The sequence below is a fragment of the Colias croceus genome, chromosome 15, assembly GCF_905220415.1.
Source record: "Colias croceus chromosome 15, ilColCroc2.1".
Taxonomy (NCBI): domain Eukaryota; kingdom Metazoa; phylum Arthropoda; class Insecta; order Lepidoptera; family Pieridae; genus Colias; species Colias croceus.
In genome coordinates this window covers 1,965,575-1,984,833 of record NC_059551.1, presented here as the reverse complement: position 1 = coordinate 1,984,833, position 19,259 = coordinate 1,965,575, and the positions used below count along the sequence as shown (strand labels likewise).

Genomic DNA, 19,259 nt, shown 5'->3' with positions numbered 1-19,259 from the left:
TTAATTTCGATGGGTTCTCATTCCTAAATTACAATATTTTGAGTCACCGACTAGGTAAAAATAAATATAAGTATAAATATTAATAATTCAAGGAGAAGGGTTTTACGTCCATAAATTCCATACATTTATGGGGGAAATTTGACGGAGTTTTGCCGTCTTTTCGTCATGGCAAATAGACGTATCAGCTAAAAACTAGTGTTACAGAGGGAATATCTTAAAACCAAGCATTCCATAATAGCTGCAGTGTAAATATATAGCTACATGCAAAAACACAACAAGGTGGCTCAATCACAAAAAAAGTTATTAAGTTTTTTGTCTCTCCTGAAAAGTAGGGGTTTTGTGGATACGCCCCTATGGTTTGAGACCCGCGATATAATTTAAAAGATATAGAAACACGACCTCATTTTTATGTTTACCCACATTCGAAAGGAGCATTTCATTTCTTAAGTTCCCGAGTCTCGAAGGACCAATAAAATAAAATGGATCCTTCTAGAATCTAGATAGTTTCGTCTAAATTCCGAGATTGCAATTCTGAAACTAACATTGTTGTGCTTGGATTTGTAATATACCAGATGGGAAAGATATCTGGATAAGTGTAATGTAAACCTCTTTAGAGTTTAGTACTTTTAATAGAAACGTTTTTAAAATACCGATACTCATGTTATAAGGATTGTTTTTTGGAGGATAATTTTAAAGGTAAGTACTTAAACTTATATAAACTAGTACACAGTATCTTATCTCAATCTTCTAAAGGAAAAATGTAGATAGTTCTGTTTTTCAGTTTATTAAAAACTGTAGGTACTACTTAAGTAAATAAAATTATGGAAAGACTGATTGGATTTAGGTAGGTACTAGGTGGTACTAGTGTTAACCGTAGCTATATGTATTATTTGAGAATTTATGAAAGCAGTGAATTTTGACTTTTTATTAAGAACGGACATGATAATTATATGCGATTCGTCCTCCGCTGTGATAAATTATTGTCACACAAATTATGTTACATTCAGATTAACTACATTTTGACCTTATCAAATGTTGATAATGTGAATACAATATATGCGGCTTTTACGTTACGATAAGCTATTGAGATGATAGGATGCTTAATATCTAAAAATGCATTTAAGAGGTCTGAGTACTCCATATTTAAGATTATAGTAACTATAGGTATCTACCTATACTAGCTTCCACGCGTTAGGTAGGTACTGTCCTACAACCAAGTCGTCCATTGTAATATTTTTTTACTAAAAAGTAGTAAGAATCTATTCAAACTTTCAGACTAAATGTTTATTACGAATTAGCGACCCGCGGTGGTCGTTTATTTGCATTTTAAGAAAATACATTATAATTTTGTTTTCATACTTTGCATATTACCTAATAGCGTGAAATAATTTATGTACAAAATATACATAATCGTTTCCAAATAAAACGTACCTATCGATACGCGGATATGCTAAATTTTGTGTCAATAGTAATACATGTTAATTTCGCACAATACTTTCGAATTATATAATTTTAGTGAAAATACGGAAAGTAAATTATTTACGAGGTTATAAGGCATTCTCATAATTTTAAAATTTTACTTTAAGACTGTAGTGGTTGTTTAAACGAAAGATGTTGCGGTAGCTATGAAATATTTGAAGAAACATCTAGAATAGAGCATAGCTAGGCTTATGTGTTAGATGACATCAGTAAATGTCAGTAATCAGTCAAGTATGAATCCCTTTTGAACTGTGCTTTTGAAGTGTTTTGTTTTCTTAAATTAAGCCGTTTTGTGGTCAGTGTTGTACAAATAAAATCAAAGTTATAAGAGGATCTTGCTATCATTTTTTTATAAATTTAATTGAATCATAAAATACTGCTCATAAACTTTTATTTGCATCCAACATGATAACTATGTTATGGTACAATTTTTTTCCATTTTTGGGAATAGTAAATACGGTTTGCAATATTTGCAAAAGCATGATAATTGTGTTTTGGTAAAACTTTTTGGGAACAGTAAATAGAGTGTGCAAAAAAAAATAATTTATTTAACGTTCATAAAAATTAATATCCCATAACCACACGAGGCTAGAAATCTAAGCTTAAAGTGAATGTTCAATTAAATTCGCGTAGTAACTAAGATTAAGGACTAGAAACCAGTAAATTCATTTCTAACCCCGTTTACCGTTGCGGTCACGGTCAGCGCGGATCGCGTGTTATGTAACAATGAAACTGTTTTGCTAACTGTACCCGCTACAAATATGTCGGGAATTTATATCTCACTATTTATTGGTTTTTGTTGCACATGGTTTATCAAATTGTGAAAAATCGTGGACTGGTGAATGATTTAGTGGTTACAAAAAATTTATCCGCAAAGCTAGCCAAGCTTGATATTTATTACTAGCTTTCCGCCTGCGGCTTCGCCCGCGTTTTCAAAGAAAAACCCGCATAGTTCCCGTTCCCGTGGGATTTCCTGGATAAAACCTAGCCTATATTACTCGTGGATAATGTAGCTTTCGAATGGTGAAAGAATTTTTAAAATCGGTCCAGTAGTTTATGAGCCTATTCATTACAATCAAACAAACAAACTTTTCCTCTTTATAATTGTAGATTTAATATATTGAAATTCATAAAATAATTTTATTTTGATAAGTACCTAAATATTCTTAAATAGATTTACCAGTCATGAAAGGTTTGAATTTATTTTAATTGTTAGAATACATAATTGTAAATCATTTATTTAAATTAAAATCAACAGTTAGGTAAATTCTCTTGAAGAAAAGTTTTGTGAAATAACTTATCTTATGAAAACATGCTGTAAAACGTCCATAACAAATGGCTTACATAAAATAATTTGAATAATTACGTTTACGAGTTACTTTACATGAGACTTTTCACCGATTAGCTAGTTTCTAACTTATTTAAATGACGGAGAAAATTTTCCTGCAAACTGTGTGCGGTTTCAAAATTAAAAGTCATTATTTTAATCGACATTTCTCTACAATTACTTCCATAGGTATTGAATTACGCTGGTTATCGAAGCAAATGTCTTAATTATGTGTACCTAAGGTTATACACGCAGTCTAGACGTTATATTCTAGTCTAGACTATAATATTATGGCCAATTTAATTGAAATCCTTTAGGTATGATATAGGATTGGAAATTCAATGAATAAGCAGATTTAAAGCAATCCGCTTTATTTTATACGATTCTTTAATAAAGTTAGAGGACGACAACAATTTAAATAATTATTACTATTACAGTTTTAATAAGTTATAACCCTAAAGGTTATAATATATACTGATAACTATTAAGATATTAGCTAGCAGTCGAACTATAAGAGTAATTGAATAGGGAGAGCTCTTTCGCAGCCTCATATATCTCATGCAGAGTTGGTTTGTCATTGTGGAGATTAGCCGGCTCTGAAGTTGATGATTGCATAGTCTTTGGTCATAAGTTTGACTACTGAACTGAATTTATTAAAATAGGAAGATGTTATATTACACAATAAGTATATAAGTAGCATGTAATATATAGTATAGTAATTTATTTATTTATGAAATATCACATTTTAAACTGACAACACAATTCCAAAACAGCGCCACCTGTTTTCGAACTGTGTTTGTCGGACAGTTCGTTCAATCGTTCTTTTACCCCGGTCACTCACTTGCGTGCAAACATTCGCGCAATTTGAACGTACGAATGTTTGCACCCATCAATGTAAAAACCGCAATTGTCCTACACTTGTGGTTTTGCGTAGTCCTGCGAAAGTGAGTGACCGGTATAACTAGTGAACGCTGTCCTTTGTGCACTCAATACGACGGCTGGTCGACGGAAGGGTTGCCCACAGGTCCCAGAGCGCGACGCGGCTGGCAATGTGATACCGGCGTGGAAGCGGCAGATGTTAGCGCGGAGAGCCGCGGAGAAAGCGCGGAGAGATCTGGAAAGAGAGCTCGCGGGCGAAGCGGAGAGACGGAGAGCCGCGGCTGTGCCTGCGTGGAAGAGGCAGCTGTTGGCAAGAAGGGAGGAGGCGGAGAATCGATTGCGGTAAGTTAAAAGGATTTATTCAGATGCATATCAGTTTACGATAGTAGGAAGTAGGATATAAACATTAATAAAGATCGATGATTAGTTATCGAATTTGAATTTGGGTGCATAAATAATAAATAAACATAAATTTCCCAAACTCGTTGCACATAATAAGCAATTGGATTGGATTCGAATTTAGCAGTTTAAATAAATCAATAATAATAATTACGTAATAAGTGAAAATATTTTTGGTTATTGACTTAGAAATTTACCTATAAATTATGTATCCTTTATATACAGTATGTAAATTAAATTTATATTGTAATTTGTAGCTTAACATTCCTAGGAAAAAAAATCGTATAGATCTCTTATTAAACCTTGTTATTAAAATTTTGTTATTTATTTTACCTAACAATCTTCCAGGCAATCGCTATACACGCCGAAAGTGGAAGACAGCAACGGCATCACAGAGCGAGAGAGAGAACGGGAGCGGGAGCGCGAGCGAGAGGGATGGCGCGCGCTGGGCGGCGGGCGAGCCGTGTCCATAGATAACATAACTCTGTGTTATGACGCGCCGCCGCCGCCCGCTCGTGCGCCGTCGGAGATGAAACTGTCAACTGAACATTGTAATGGTGAGTTGGGGGTTGTGAGGGTTATAGGGGTGCACGCACATAAAGCTTATTCTTTGCACTGATCGTTGTTGTGGTGATTTGAATGAGGTTATGATTTGATAAGGCAATAACGGTTGTAGGCACTTGAAGTGTATGCTTTCCACTGAACGTTGTTTTGATGATTTGATGGGGTTGTGGGGGTTGCAGGCACTTCAAGCCTTCAATGACCCTTGTTTTGGTTATTTGATAGGATTGCAGCTAGGCACTTCGACCTAATGAACGTTGATGTGGTGATTTGATGTGGGTTACTAGTACTTTAGTACAAGCTTGTCTTACGGACTTCATTTTATCATTTTCTATCGCAAGTATGGGACCTGATAAAGATCATCTCACACTACACTTGTCTATTTAAATAGCAGAACATATTGGCAAATTCTGCTAGTAACTACCTAAAAATGCAATATGTAGGACCCCTTTTCATATTTAAAATTTTAACAATGAAATCTTGCACAATGTTGTATCACCCTTAACTTAATGCATTTGTTCCTAATTTTGTATCCAGAAAATTTAAATAGATTATTTTTTCCCAGGACACGCAACAACTAACGACAAGCACGGTGTCGAGGAGGAAGAAAGCGCCAAAATTATCCCGTGGAGAGCTCAACTGCGCAAAACTAACAGCAAACTTAACTTACTCGAATAGGTTTAATGCTATTGTTAGTGTTTTATTATTTACCTAAAGGAAACTAGACGTGTATTCGTTTCTAGAAGGTTCTAAGTATGTCGTCGACTACGCTTAGATATTCCAAATTAAGACGAAGTAGGCAGAGCGTGACACGGAGAAATTAGAAATGTATTGAAATATATTATTATACTTACGAATACTTTCAAAAAAGTTTATTACTGAATGTAGGGGGAAAAAATTATGATAAGTTTTGTTTTAATAAAGGCTCAGCTACAAAAGAATTTAATAATGTACTCATGAATTAGGTATAGCGAAGATTTAATATATTGTTCGAAACTGGTGCTCATAGTGTGTAGATAATAAAAGATATTTATGTGATTGCTCACAATATTATGAGTGCTTAACAAAGTATGTTATCAAATTTTCTTAACATAAGATCTGAATAGGCACTATTTTTGTTTGTTGAAGAACTCCAATAAAATATAAAAAATTTACTGTCTTATTTTTATACCTTGGACAATCTAAGGCGTAAAAATTTCAATTGTCCATTTTATTTTTGTATTCTATTTCGATTAAGTAAGTAGCTATAAAGTAGCGTTAACAAAACAATGTAAAAATGTACTTACGAAGTAATTATATAACGATATATGGATATATTTACTGCCTTATGTTTACGAAGCCAGAGAGTGCTAGTATTTAATACGAATATTTAATATAAAATTAAGTTTTCTAACAAGCGAGTGATACCATTGTTGCAATACTAGTTTGTAAGCTTAACAAGCTTTGCGTGTACATTCAAAGATTTATCCAAAAAATTCTTTCGATATATTTTTTGGGATTAACTTTTTTTGGTAACTGTACTTTTTATATGAATTTGTATGAGATATGTTGTTAATAAAATCTGTTGCTTACATTGTGTTTTTGTTTTACTGCCAATGAAACTGATACCTTACCAAATGCAGGAAAATAAAATTTTTAAATTGCATGTGTTGCTCGAAATAGCATTCGTGTAGTAAACAAGGTAATAAAAATGAAATTACTGCTTTAGGAATACGGAGTAATGCATTTTTCAAAACGCTTTCTTAGAGGTAATGTATTCATGTCCTACTTACAGCTTGTGTAAATCGTGGTTTGAAATTAGTTTCCTTTGTAATCAGCCCATATAATATCGTCCCCCACTTTATAATATCGACATAGTACGCGTTAATTTCGCAGTAACTATCTATATCTCTAATATCCTCTCTAATTCCTTCATAAACGATATATACTTAGTACCTACCTACCTAGTGAAATTAGTATTTAACTTAAAAAGTAATTTTTCTAGTGCTCTTCTCATAAAGCATTAAATCAACAATCTGTTTTGATTACAGTTACATTGTTTCTTATATTAAAAACATTAGTAAAATGTACATTTCGAGAAGAAATAACAAATAACAATTCTTCAGAATATAATGTGTTTAGGGACAATGTGGCCGATCCATTTATTAATCCAGATGCTGAATCGCTTGTTAAAATCGTAATTAATAATAAAATAGAAGAGCTGAAACCCTTTCTCCAAGATAATGATGTTATAACTATGGAGACAGAAAATAATCTGACACTTGAAGGAAAAGATGAGACCACTATAATAGAATTTATACCCAAAAAGGAACACATCAATAAAAAAGGACTAAGAGAAAAAAGCAAACCTCTTAAAGATAATGTAAACAAATATAAAAAAGTCAGAGACAAAATTCAGAGAGCTTTAGATAGAGAAGCTATTTCTGATAAAACACAGCTTCTTGTGATGAAGACATTAGATCAGCTCATAGCAAAATTAATTGGCAGTCAGTGCAGTTGGAAGAGCGGATATGAAAATGATACTAAAAGCACGATCTTACGTACATCACACGTTATCAATCAAATGTGGTTCCGACAGTGGAAAAATCTAAGAGAAAATTACGTAAATAAATTTAAACCTACCACTAATCCGCAACAGTTTGAAGAAACAATATCTTTTCTAGATAAATTACAAACCTTTTTCTCATTAATAACCAAAGATGTAGATTCGTTAGCAGATCAATATAACATTAAATGCGTGTATGTGGACAAACCAACATACAGAAAACATCAGAATTTAGTTTACGACTCAGAAACAGATTTAAACAGACATAACTGTCAACAATTCGCAATATGTTCTAATGAACTAAAAAGTTTTATGTTTGAATTTTATAATTTTCTAAATGAAACAGTTGTTAGTGTTGTTAGAAATTATGCAGAAATGTATTTAAGAGATACAGATAATGATTTAGAAAAGCAATCTATAGTTAATGCTATAAATGGGAGCTGTGGTATCGTAGGAAAGAATATAATAGACATATTTGTGAAGCAAACACAATCCGTTCAGTTAGATGAGAATAAAATGAAAGAAGCAAATATAAAGGCATTATCTAAATATGTTAAATCTACAATAGCAGAGGTCAGAAATAACGTAAAAACAACTATAAATAATGAATTGAAGACAGTTAGTGAAAGAAAAGCAACTCCTATAGAAGCTGATATTAATGTTAACTTAAAGGTTGATTTGGATAATTTGGAAAGAGATGTTTTGGGAAGGATTTGCCTTATATTCAGATTCTGCAATGGAAAATATAGAGGAAGGCGAAGCGGATACCTTATTGATATAAATAAAGAAAACGACATTTATGTGAAAGTGCAGTTAAAACTAGATGATGAAATCAAAAACTCTTTGAAATTAAGAAATTCAAGACGCATAAACCATAAAAATAATTTAAGAGAAATTATAAGCACACGCAAGAAGTTTGATAAAAACTATACAATTTTCAACGTTACTAGGACGACGCCATTTTTTGATAGCATTATAATAAAAGACGATTAGAGTATTGTATCAGTCCATTTATTTCTTTCAACATAACTAAATATTATTGAATCTTACAAAAATATACAAAATCTTTCACATTATACAATTGTTTGATTCACAAGAAAATATTCGTTTTCACTCCACATACCATAAAAGAGCATTTGTGCCCAGCACACGTGTCAGAAGTGAAACTTCTTTGGCAAGATTCAGATACCAAAATCGTCGCCTTACTCCATGACGTGGCAGTTATGCCATGACGCGATCTTGAAATTTTACTGTCAACGCGCCTTAAGAAGTTCAAAAATAAATTTAGTTAAACAATCAACAATAAAAATATTAATATCAAACCTGCCTTCAAACATTTGTAGGTGGCCCAGTGACCAGTTTTTTTTTTATTAATTCAAGTCACATACAAAAAATACGTTTTTATTAAAAAATTATACTTAATATTACAGTAAAATCTTCAATAAAAAACGAGAGTCACAGATACAAAATATCAAATTAATACAGATAAACAGAAACATTCAGAAATTTTGTTTTAAATGAATAGTTATCTCAAATGAACTTTTAATTAATAAATAAATAAGATTACAAATAAATACAAAATTATCTATTCCAGTAATTTGCGCGACAATTTTTTTTTAAACTTTTTACCATTTTTTCTCACAAAAAACACAAACATGAGGATTTTACACCCGATACAAATAAAAATCCACTCATTAGGTCCATTTTCCATCTTTAATTTAATCAATAAGAGTCCGTATAAACTATAGGAAAGTGTTGTACTCTGCCGCTCGACCACGCTATAGTGAGACAGGCGCCATCTTTGAAATTCTGTTGGAACGCGATGGTCGATGGCACTTCGTTGTCTATGCCGTTTATTAAGCAACTGTAAAGAAAAATTGCATTTTAGTTTAACAAATAATAAAAGACAATAAATATTACACAAAAATTTCTATAATATGAACTCACTACACTTTTACAATATATCAATTGTACAATCTATACTAACATTATAAAGCTGATTTGTTTTGTTGAATGCACTAATCTCGTGAACTACTGATTCAATGTGAAAAGCTATTTTTATGTTGGATAGACCTTTTTTTATCCAGCCCCCCTAGCCAAGTGGCTTTCTGTTAGCGTAGTGTTCAATAGAATAGACTACGAATGTATGAGATTGACGTAAGCTGTAGATAACGTTTATCTGCTGCTTTTTATTGGCAGAGAGGCTAATATGCTGCGGCAATAAATATTTTGCAAGAATGTACAAATATTACTTTTAAGTAAATATGAAGTTGCATAGGTTTAAAGAGCTCATCCTAAAAAGGTTTTAATTTAAAATAGAAGAACTATTTGCTACTATTTGCAACTATTTGCTCTTGAGCAATAAGGCTGCCTTATCGTGCATATGTGCCCGTGTGTTATTAATGTATAAAATTATAGTCTAAGTTTGTTTGCCCTGGTATGTATGTACAATAAAGCATAAGTAAATAAATAAATATTTGGTATTTTTTAAAAGGCTTACCAAGGAGTAACATTGAGCTGCATCATCATCTGTGTAGTGCAGAACACAGCTATAATGTGGGACTCTTCAAACTGTAAGACCAGATATTTTCCTGTGGGATCCCAGCACATATCTAGTATGGGGCCCCCAACAGAATCACCGGAGGGCAATTCCACTTTTGTTACATCAAGCACTGGCTGTGCTTTGCTGTCTTTTGCTCCTGTAAAATGTGTTCAAATTAAGTTACAATAGTCTAATTATCTAATTGTAGGTGTACAATTATATCAATGTGATGTGGCATGGTTTACAAACAGATAGTTTATTATTCAAGCTATTGTGCATGGTTGATACAATATGTATATGCAACCTCGCTAAAACCAGAACTCCAGCGACCAAACGGCAACATCGCGAACAATAGCACTTCGGCGATCACGCGGCAACCTCGCTTACACCAGCGCTCCGGCGCCCACGGCTTTGTATCCCATACTCAGTATACATAATATAAAATTAAACTAACCATTTGTTCCCGCTTTAGGCTTGGGAACTGGAATTTCTTTAGGGAAACTCAATATTCCGTTTAAAACAATTTATTTTCGAGACCGACACACCTTTGTACAAAGATTTTAGATAAGTGGAAAAAATACATTCTACCCGATATAATAAAATAAAAATAAAAATGATAATCTATGATGGTGGGTGCGCGATTGCTATTATAAATTAACAGGCGTAGACATAATCCTCCCCCCGGTGAAAAGCGTAGATTTTCAAGCTTGAAGGTCTTCAGAAGTGGGCAGAGGACATAGTCGAACCAAAGGTCTTCGAACGCAGCCTCTTGTAGTTTCGACGTCCGCAACTCGACAAACGCCGTCTGTTCCATGGAATAATCGAACGATACGCCCCATGCGCCAACAAAGTGGTGGAGAATTATCCTCTTGAAGCAGTACGAGGTCTCCGATGTTTATTTTTGATTTGTCAACCTTCCATTTGGTTCGTAGTTGCATTTTTGAGATATACTCCTTCTGCCATCTCTTCCAGAAGTGTTGGCGGATTTGTTCAAGTCTGCCATATCTATCTAGGGAGCTCTCTTTAGCGTCATCCAATGAAGGAGCCGGTAGTGCATTCAATGGTCTTCCAATTAAAAAGTGCCCTGGGGACAAGGATAGGAAGTCATTCGGGGAAGATGACATGGGACATAGAGGACGGCTATTGAGAATAGCCTCTACTTGAGCAAACAATGTCGAAAGTTCTTCAAATGTAAGATGGGTATTGCCCATGACTCGCTTTATATGATGTTTAGCGGACTTAACCCCGGCCTCCCATATTCCACCAAAGTGAGGAGCGTAAGCGGGGATAAAAGAAAATTTTATTCCCTCCTGAGCAGCAAACTCAGACAGAGGTTCTTGATTAGCCTTTAGAAAACTATTTAATTCTTTCGCGGCAGCAACAAAATTTTTACCGTTGTCGGAAAACATTTCGGTTGGCTTTCCACGGCGTGCCACAAATCTGCGAAGTGTCATAATATAAGCGTCTTTTGTCAAATCAGATAGGACCTCTAAGTGAATGCATTTGAAGCGCAAACACACAAACAGACATAAGTAGCACTTAACTACTCTAGCACCGCGTCCTTTACGATTTAGAATGAAGAAAGGGCCCGCATAGTCTACTCCAACAGACTTGAAGGGAAAGTCAACGTTGACGCGATTTGCAGGTAAGTCAGCCATTTTTGGATTATAGGTCTGACCACGAAGACGTGTGCAGCTAACGCAGTTTTTGACTACGCGCCTAGCTAGTTTTCTGCCATTGACAGGCTCTACAAACAGACTCGCGGATAATCGACAACAGAAGTTGCAGTCCTGCATGCAGAGATCGAACGTGTTCGCGTTCAAATAGAAGCTTCGTCACATGATGCGTTGAATTTAGAAGAATGGGATGCTTCTTTTCAAATTTATATTCAGATGAACTGAGCCTGCCACCGACTCTTATAAGATTCGCCTGATGATAAAAAAATGGAGATAACGATAAAATATTTGAATTTGGGCTTAAAGGTTTACTATTTGACAACTTATCAAATTCATAAGTACTTAAAAGTTTGTTTTTGGGACAGCATGCAAATAAAATTAAAGGAATTATTTAATTCGTCAATTGATAAAATGTTGGTAAGTTTATTATTTTTATTTTGTTTTTAGAATTGTGTAAAAATCGTAAAATGTAACTAAAAGTTCTTTGAAGTTTTGTAAATTTAGAATATTTTTTAAAATCAAAATTAATTTCAGATTCGACGGCTGTATGGACATTGATTAATGCAAAATCTTTGGTTGAATAATGCACGGGCTCAAAAGACCTAAAGGATGGAAGATTCGAAATGAACTTGAGAGGATAAGTCTCTTTGTGATTTTGTCACTATGAAGTGGAATTTCGATAGGAAAACTAAAAGCGTCCTTCGATGGATCCCAACAAAATCCGAGAGTGCTCGACGACTCACTGATTGTCAAATGTTCTGTATTAATTTCGTGTAAATTTTGGAACAAGTTTTTTGAATTAGTTTTATACTTTCGTAGAGGAAAACAAGCTGAATTTAGAGCGTTTGAAACTGAATTTTGAATGTATTTAAGTTGATCTTCATCATCACAGCCGGTGATTAGATCATCGACATAAAAGTCGTGCTGAATGATATTTTTGATTATTTCGTCCCCACATTCCTGTCCAACCTGCCAAAGACATCTCGTGCTCAAGTAACTGGCACTTGCGGTACCGTAAGTGACAGTAATCAATCGCAGAGTTTTGATAGGCTGAGACTCATCTTCTCTCCATAATATGAGCTGCAAATTTTGATCTGAACTCTCAATTTGAACCTGACGGTACATTTTGGCAATGTCACCTGTCAAAATGAATTTATGTTGCCGAGCTCTCACTAAAATGGAGAAAAGAGAGTCTTGAATATTTGGGCCTACCATGAGGATGTCATTGACAGAGAAGCCAGAGGTTGTGGGGGCTGAGCCATCGAACACTACTCGGAGTTTGGTAGATTCACTATTCTCCTTTATGACAGCATGGTGACACAAAAAATATGATGGATTTGGAATAGGAGTAGGTGATTCAGATAGATGGCCCATATCAGCGTATTCACGAATGAATTCAACGTATTTCGATTTTAGTTCTTTATTTCGTCTAAATCTTTTCTCAAGATTTAGGAATCGTTTTTTAGCTTGAGAGTATGAATCGCCGAGGCAGTCAGGTGAGTCCTTTAGGGGTAACTTCACACAGAACCTGCCGCTTTCTAAGCGAGTGGTGGTATTTAGAAAGTGTTTTTCGCATGCAATGTCATTTTGACTTCGAACAGTTTTTTGGGGTAGCTCTTCAAGCTCCCAGAATTTTGTGAGCATTTTGTGAATTTCGTTAGATGTAGGGTTTGCAATTCTGGAATGATTGCAATGAATAGTTTCTTTACTAAAATAATTGTTGATTGGGCCAGCTATTATCCAGCCGAATTTAGAATTTTGCAATTTAGGATTATTAGGACCTAAAGAAAGCTGTTCGCTGTTTAGAATGTCCCAGAAGATATCTGCTCCAATTAAAACTTCAATCGGAGCTGGCTTGTAGAACTCAGGGTCCGCCAAAGTAAGAGAATTAGGTATTTTGAGAGCTTGAATATCAACTGGGGTCTTAGGTAAGCGGCCCGTCAATTCGTTGAGAACAAGACACGAAAGAGTAACGCTGTAGTTGCTATTTAGAGATTTTATTTGAGTGAGACAGCTTTCGTACACTGTGTTAGAAGAATTATTACCAATCCCAATGACATTTAATGCCTGCATTGGGCAAGTTCTTAGTGACATTCTTCGTTGCAGGGATTTAGTGATAAATGAAGACTGGCTGCCACAATCCAAGAGAGCGCGAACCTTTTCTACCTGCTTATTAATAGGATTAAAAACTTCTATCAATGCTGTAGATAGGAGAACATGCTTGGACATTTGTCTAGAAAAGGCTGCTACAGATTCGTTTGGTTCAACTTGCTCATCTGTGCTGAAGTTGGCAGTGACGTCATCATTAGAATTATGGAGGAGAGTGTTGTGTTTTTGCTGGCATTGTCGACATGAACCCATGCGGCAGTCACTGACAGGATGCCCTTGTCTGAGGCAATTTCGACATAATTTATATTTATTTACATACGACAGCCTATCTTGAATGTTTTTAGACTTAAATGTAGGACAGTCATAAATTCTGTGATTTCCGTTACAAATTATGCAAAGATAAACATTTACTTGATTTTGATTAGATGTAGAAAATGAATTAGTATTTTTATTTTTATCAGATTTATTATTTTTTTGTGAATTTAGTTGTGAGGGACGTGGTGTGAATAATTGTAATTTAGAATTATTTTGGGATTCATTATTAGTGCCAACCTTATTTCGATTTAAAGATTCTAACACATCTGCACGGTTGATTAAAAATCTTTGAAATTGTTGCAAAGTTGGAATGTCATCAATAGTATTTCGATACTCTTCCCATTTAACAAGAGTACATTTATCCAATTTAGAAGACAAAGTAAATACTATATGTACATCCCAATAGTCAGTAGGCTGACCCAGGCTAGACAAGGCGCGAAGATTTTTTGTAACATGATCGACTAAAAAACGTAATGACTTGTCGGACTCACGAGTTAAAGATTGAATGTTAAGTAAAGAATCTAAGTGATGATCAACAAGAAGTCTTTTGTTATTATACCTGTCGCAAAGTAGCGTCCAGGCTGCCTGGTAGTTTGCTGTTGACACTTCGAGATTAGAGACAATCCGTGCCGCATCACCCTCAAGGTAAGAAAGTAAATAATGAAATTTATGTATATCAGTAATATTTTTGTTTTTATGAACCAAATTTGAAAATGTGTCGCGGAACTCTAGCCAACGGAAGTATGAACCATTAAACTTTGAGATCTCGATTCGTGGTAATCTAATATTTGAGTCTTGATGGAAAGAGTCTTCATTGCCCATCGATTTCCTACGATTTTCGTTGTCATTAAATAAATTATCATATTGTTTAATCATTATTTTAGCAGAAGCAATACTTTGGACGAAATCGTTCTCAATGTCGTCTCTTTCATCAATCTCGGAATCAAGATTTTCAGAATTTAGAACCTCAATCTCAGTCTGCAACACATCAAACTTTGTTGACAATGCTTCAAATTTGCTAAGTTTCAATTTAAATTCAGCCATTAATACTTCATCCATTGAAGTGGACTCGCTAATTCTGTCCAAATAATTTTTAAATTTTGTAATTTGGCCTTTAATAGCAGACCTTTTTGAATATGAATCTCTTAATAACTTTGGATTAGATTCCGTAGACATTTTGTAAAATAGTTGTATTGAATATTGTTATGAAAAGGAAGTATGTAATTACTTTCAAATTATGTAATTATTTTTCGATTAATTAATTATTTAAATGCACGTCAACAAGCTTGATAAAATTATGGAAGAAATAAAATGCTTATCTCACGCTCCTCGCCTGGTGGAACCTGCCGCTGGTAGCCGGGCTGCTGCTCACACGCAGCTGCTGCGCAGAAGATCGTGCGAGCGATATTTAGTCGCCTGATAAGACGGCTCCTGAAATTATTCGGCGAAGTCGAGTTTATAAGCGAGAAGGGGCGATAATATACGAGATTGTTGTAAACAAAAAATGAATTCAATTTTGAACAAATTAATTAGGATTTATGCAAGGGGATATGGCGTGAGGATGTGAGAATAGGTTAGGTAATTAATCAATTGCTATAATTTAAATTGTTTTATGGTTAGGAACGGAAGGAATTAAGGATTTGCACTTAACTTGGTATGAATTATGAACTGCACTCCGGCACGACACTTTAGATGTGGCGTTGTTCAGACGAGCAGGTTAGGTATCCTTTTCGGCAGGAATCAGTCCCAAAAAGATTGCGTAGGTGTGTAGATAACTTATCCGTATTTGGTCCTGTCACGGTCGCCAAATTGTTCCCGCTTTAGGCTTGGGAACTGGAATTTCTTTAGGGAAACTCAATATTCCGTTTAAAACAATTTATTTTCGAGACCGACACACCTTTGTACAAAGATTTTAGATAAGTGGAAAAAATACATTCTACCCGATATAATAAAATAAAAATAAAAATGATAATCTATGATGGTGGGTGCGCGATTGCTATTATAAATTAACAGGCGTAGACACCATTCAACAAGCCAGTGTTCCTCAAAGCATATACAATAGGCTCTCCCTTAGCGGCAAACAGCACGACGTCCTGCGGCCCCCAGCACGCAGCGACCACGCGGCAACCTCGCGCGCACCAGCGCTCTGGCGTCCATGTCTTTGTATCCCATACCCTGTATAGACAAGAAAAACTTGAGCGATGTCAAGGGACATCCGGATGGAACTAAGTGTTAAGTTAGAGAGAGACAGACAGAGAACTATGCGCACGCCGCACGGCTTACAACTCTAGCAAAAAGTTACGTGACAACTTTTCGTAAGAATTATTTCCGTCTAGCCCCCTTTCACAACGCGCGATAAGGAACTTCGTTCCAAAAAAGGTAATAGTTATCGATATAGCTCTATTTATATTTTAATATATAATAATTTGTACCTAAGTTAGGTATAGGCGGCAAGTAATTATAGTGCTGAATGCAATGTTGAGGAGATTCTGGCATATGGATACTGGCGCTCACGTCATACTAATATTACTCATATACATATATTTTTTGGCAGCGCTGAAGAAATTGGCCACTAGATATACTATCAGTCTAACATTAAAATTTTGAATTGTTTATCTTCTCTTTAATTAAATGATAAAATATTTGCAACTGAAATAAAACAATAAAATATAAGGTAAATCACCATACTTTACCTAAATATAATAGATGATGTAGCGGCAAATATCTTGCTTGCATTGAGCGACCATCTTGCAAACACAATTCCACCACCAGCCACCCTTCGTAACGGTACTGCGGTTTCCATGGCAACGTCCCAGATTAGCATGGAGGTGTCTGCGCCGCAGCAGCTGATGAGGAGGTCGCCATTTGGAGACCAGCTCACATCGGTGACTGGACTGTGACCTGATCTGGAAGTAATAAATAAATAAAATAAATCTGGAAGTAATAAATAAATAAAATAAATCTGGAAGAAATACTGCTTGAGTGGGTTCTTATTGGAATGAGACAGGAAAGATTTGAAAGAACTAATTTAAATACATAGGAAACAATAACCAAACATTATTAATGTAAATAGTTGTAAAGATCATGTATAATGTATTCTTGGTATATTCGAAATATTTCAATAAATATATGTAAAATTGTCCGCCATTATTGCATTTTGTATGAAAATATTGGAAAAAGTAAAAAAGTTATTCTGTACATCTTTAAAGTTAACAATAATATTATATAACATATAGACTTATTTATTTAATAATTTCTGAATCCTCTATTAAAGCATTACAATAATTTCATTTTTCAGAGATAAAAAAAAAATTACCTTTTCAACACAACAGCATTGCTCGAAGACGGTTTAGTAAACATAGAATTAGGGTCCACTGTCCATACAATCACTCCCTGCTCACAACCAACTGCTATTTCTGACACTGAATACGGTCTCCAGCTCAATGATGATACATGACACTGTGATTTACACTTCAAAGTCGACACAAAGGACACATCAGAACTATACACTCTGACACCATCATCTGCGGTTGCTATAGCAATTTTCGTGGTATGCGGGTGCCATGCCATACATTTCACAGGAGAACTACCCCAATTGCGAGTTCTCGAATATTTCGACACAATCTTAGGCCCTATATCCTTCAAATGAGGTTGTAAGAAGTATCTAAAAGTAGAAAAGATGTTCGCGATTTTTAATGCATATGACGCAGTTACAGCTACGATTTTATTGTCACGGTTTGTGGTCGGATCTGCGGCAATACTCAGAGCTTCTAGAAAACCCTGGTTGTACCAAACACTTGATATTTTCTTGAGAAATGTGTCTTCAACGTTTATGTACATTGATACATTTTCGTCCGATAATCTGTGATAGTGCAGGTCCCTTGTGACGTTTATTTTAGGGTGATTGTTTACCTGTAATAAGTAAAAGATCATTATCATTCTATCCAGATACGGTAACAAAAAAATAAGAACATAACCTTACCGTATTAGTGAATGTTGATACATTTCCATATCGGTTGTTTGCACAGCAATATACTTCATTTATTTTACAGTAAGCAGTTTCATTCGGACTTGGTAAGTCAGGAAACCCTTGAAATATCGACATTTTTATGTTTTAAGCCTTGTTGTTTGTAAAATTCTAACTGATTAACCGGCAACAGTTCAAATTTTGATTATTCCTCCGATTGCGATTGGACGTCAGTTGTCAAAATTCAAATGTCAATGTCATTGGTGTGGTGTACACATACAGAATAGAAAATCTACGTAAATCTGAACGTTTTTCAAAAGTTTTTCAATGTTAAAATTGTATCTTATTTATAATATCTACTGAATTTTCAAAATAAAACTACAATTTTTATGCAATGTAATAGCTTAGATATTAAAACAAAATATTATGTAACGTTTTAAATATAACAGCGCAAAATTCGAATATAAGCGCAATCTTATCTTTTCAACATTGAGCTATTATTAGTCTTGATTACTGTAATAGCACAGGTAAGGCACAGGTTTGTTCAATGGTTTTCAATAGTAATTTGTTTGCCCATCGAAGTAAAATTTTTTTATTTTTTTTATGTTATATTTTGATATTTCAAATCGTCTGCAATCTAACTAACTTATTTCTTCAGTTATGTCGTTGAAATATTGTGGTTCTATTTATACGTACCTAATCTAACTAAATACTTACCTACCTACATGAACGTCTTGTTCATTTAAATAATCTTACCCAAAACCATGATCATACATTAGACCAAAATATGCACTTTAGAAGCCATTAAAAGGAAAGTAGATAAGGCTTGAGCTGGCTATTCTTGCTATTATAAGGTGCTTTGGGGGAATTTACTGCGGCTCCCGGTGATTTATGCAACGCGTTGTACTTCGCTAGTGACAACAGTAATTGATTTCCTGATGCCTTTTCAGGTGTTTTTTTTAGAATAAGTACATTTCGAAAGGGTTTTATGGGTGATGGATGATTTATTTGGATTGGTTTGAGTTACCTACTCAATTTACTCTTTACTCAAACTAGAGTTAATAATAATGGTCCTGAAAATCGGATACATTATTTTGTAACTGAATTTTCAGAATTTAAGGAATTAATTGTTTGATTTACTTTATGTAGGTAGTTATGTCCGTTTACCGAAAAATAAACGACGAAGAAAAAGCTTTGCAAGTTGCATTATAATGTTTGCTTTTGTTAATTCTTTTGTAAATTTTCTATTATTAATTTATTAACAACTAATAACAAAATGTGAATATTCTATTAGTTAGATAAAAAGTATTTTATGTTAACTGAAGCTCAATTGCATGAAAGTTAGATTTTCTGAGATTACATTTTCTATAGAAATTGAATAAAGTAAAACGAGCGGCTTCACGAACCGTGAAATATCCGACTAAATGGAAATGATGAATCAATAATTTTAAGATCATGGA

The 19,259-nt window shown here is 34.4% G+C and overlaps 4 protein-coding genes across 10 annotated transcripts in view; 2 read left to right on the top strand and 2 right to left on the bottom strand.

The window, feature by feature from the left end:
* LOC123697677 (espin) overlaps nucleotides 1–6,216 on the top strand; it is a 50,044-nt gene extending 43,828 nt beyond the window's left edge. For 4 of the 7 annotated variants that reach the window (XM_045644193.1, XM_045644194.1, XM_045644195.1 and 1 more), the window contains 3 exons: nucleotides 3,819–4,027; nucleotides 4,433–4,641; nucleotides 5,211–6,216. In XM_045644193.1, coding sequence (XP_045500149.1) covers nucleotides 3,819–4,027; nucleotides 4,433–4,641; nucleotides 5,211–5,323 — 531 coding nt within the window. In that variant the 3' untranslated portion in view covers nucleotides 5,324–6,216. The remainder of the gene's footprint in view (nucleotides 1–3,818; nucleotides 4,028–4,432; nucleotides 4,642–5,210) is intronic. The other 3 variants (XM_045644197.1, XM_045644196.1, XM_045644192.1) reach the window with 1 other exon arrangement.
* Nucleotides 6,217–6,305: 89 nt separating this feature from the next.
* On the top strand, nucleotides 6,306–8,190 carry LOC123697923. Its single transcript, XM_045644496.1, has 2 exons — nucleotides 6,306–6,393; nucleotides 6,676–8,190. The coding sequence occupies exons 1-2, from the start codon at nucleotides 6,366–6,368 to the stop codon at nucleotides 8,181–8,183; spliced, it is 1,536 nt and encodes a 511-aa protein (XP_045500452.1). The 5' UTR covers nucleotides 6,306–6,365; the 3' UTR covers nucleotides 8,184–8,190.
* On the bottom strand, nucleotides 8,183–18,040 carry LOC123697924 (aladin-like). Its single transcript, XM_045644497.1, has 6 exons — nucleotides 17,815–18,040; nucleotides 17,149–17,744; nucleotides 16,526–16,738; nucleotides 15,856–16,007; nucleotides 9,691–9,889; nucleotides 8,183–9,054 (listed from the first exon to the last, which is right to left on the bottom strand). Exons 1-6 carry the CDS (start codon nucleotides 17,935–17,937, stop codon nucleotides 8,913–8,915), a joined length of 1,425 nt encoding a protein of 474 aa, XP_045500453.1. The 5' UTR covers nucleotides 17,938–18,040; the 3' UTR covers nucleotides 8,183–8,912.
* Nucleotides 10,241–11,471, bottom strand: LOC123697925. The gene has a single exon (XM_045644498.1). It carries the CDS (start codon nucleotides 11,388–11,390, stop codon nucleotides 10,434–10,436), a length of 957 nt encoding a protein of 318 aa, XP_045500454.1. The 5' UTR covers nucleotides 11,391–11,471; the 3' UTR covers nucleotides 10,241–10,433.
* Nucleotides 18,041–19,259: the final 1,219 nt, after the last annotated feature.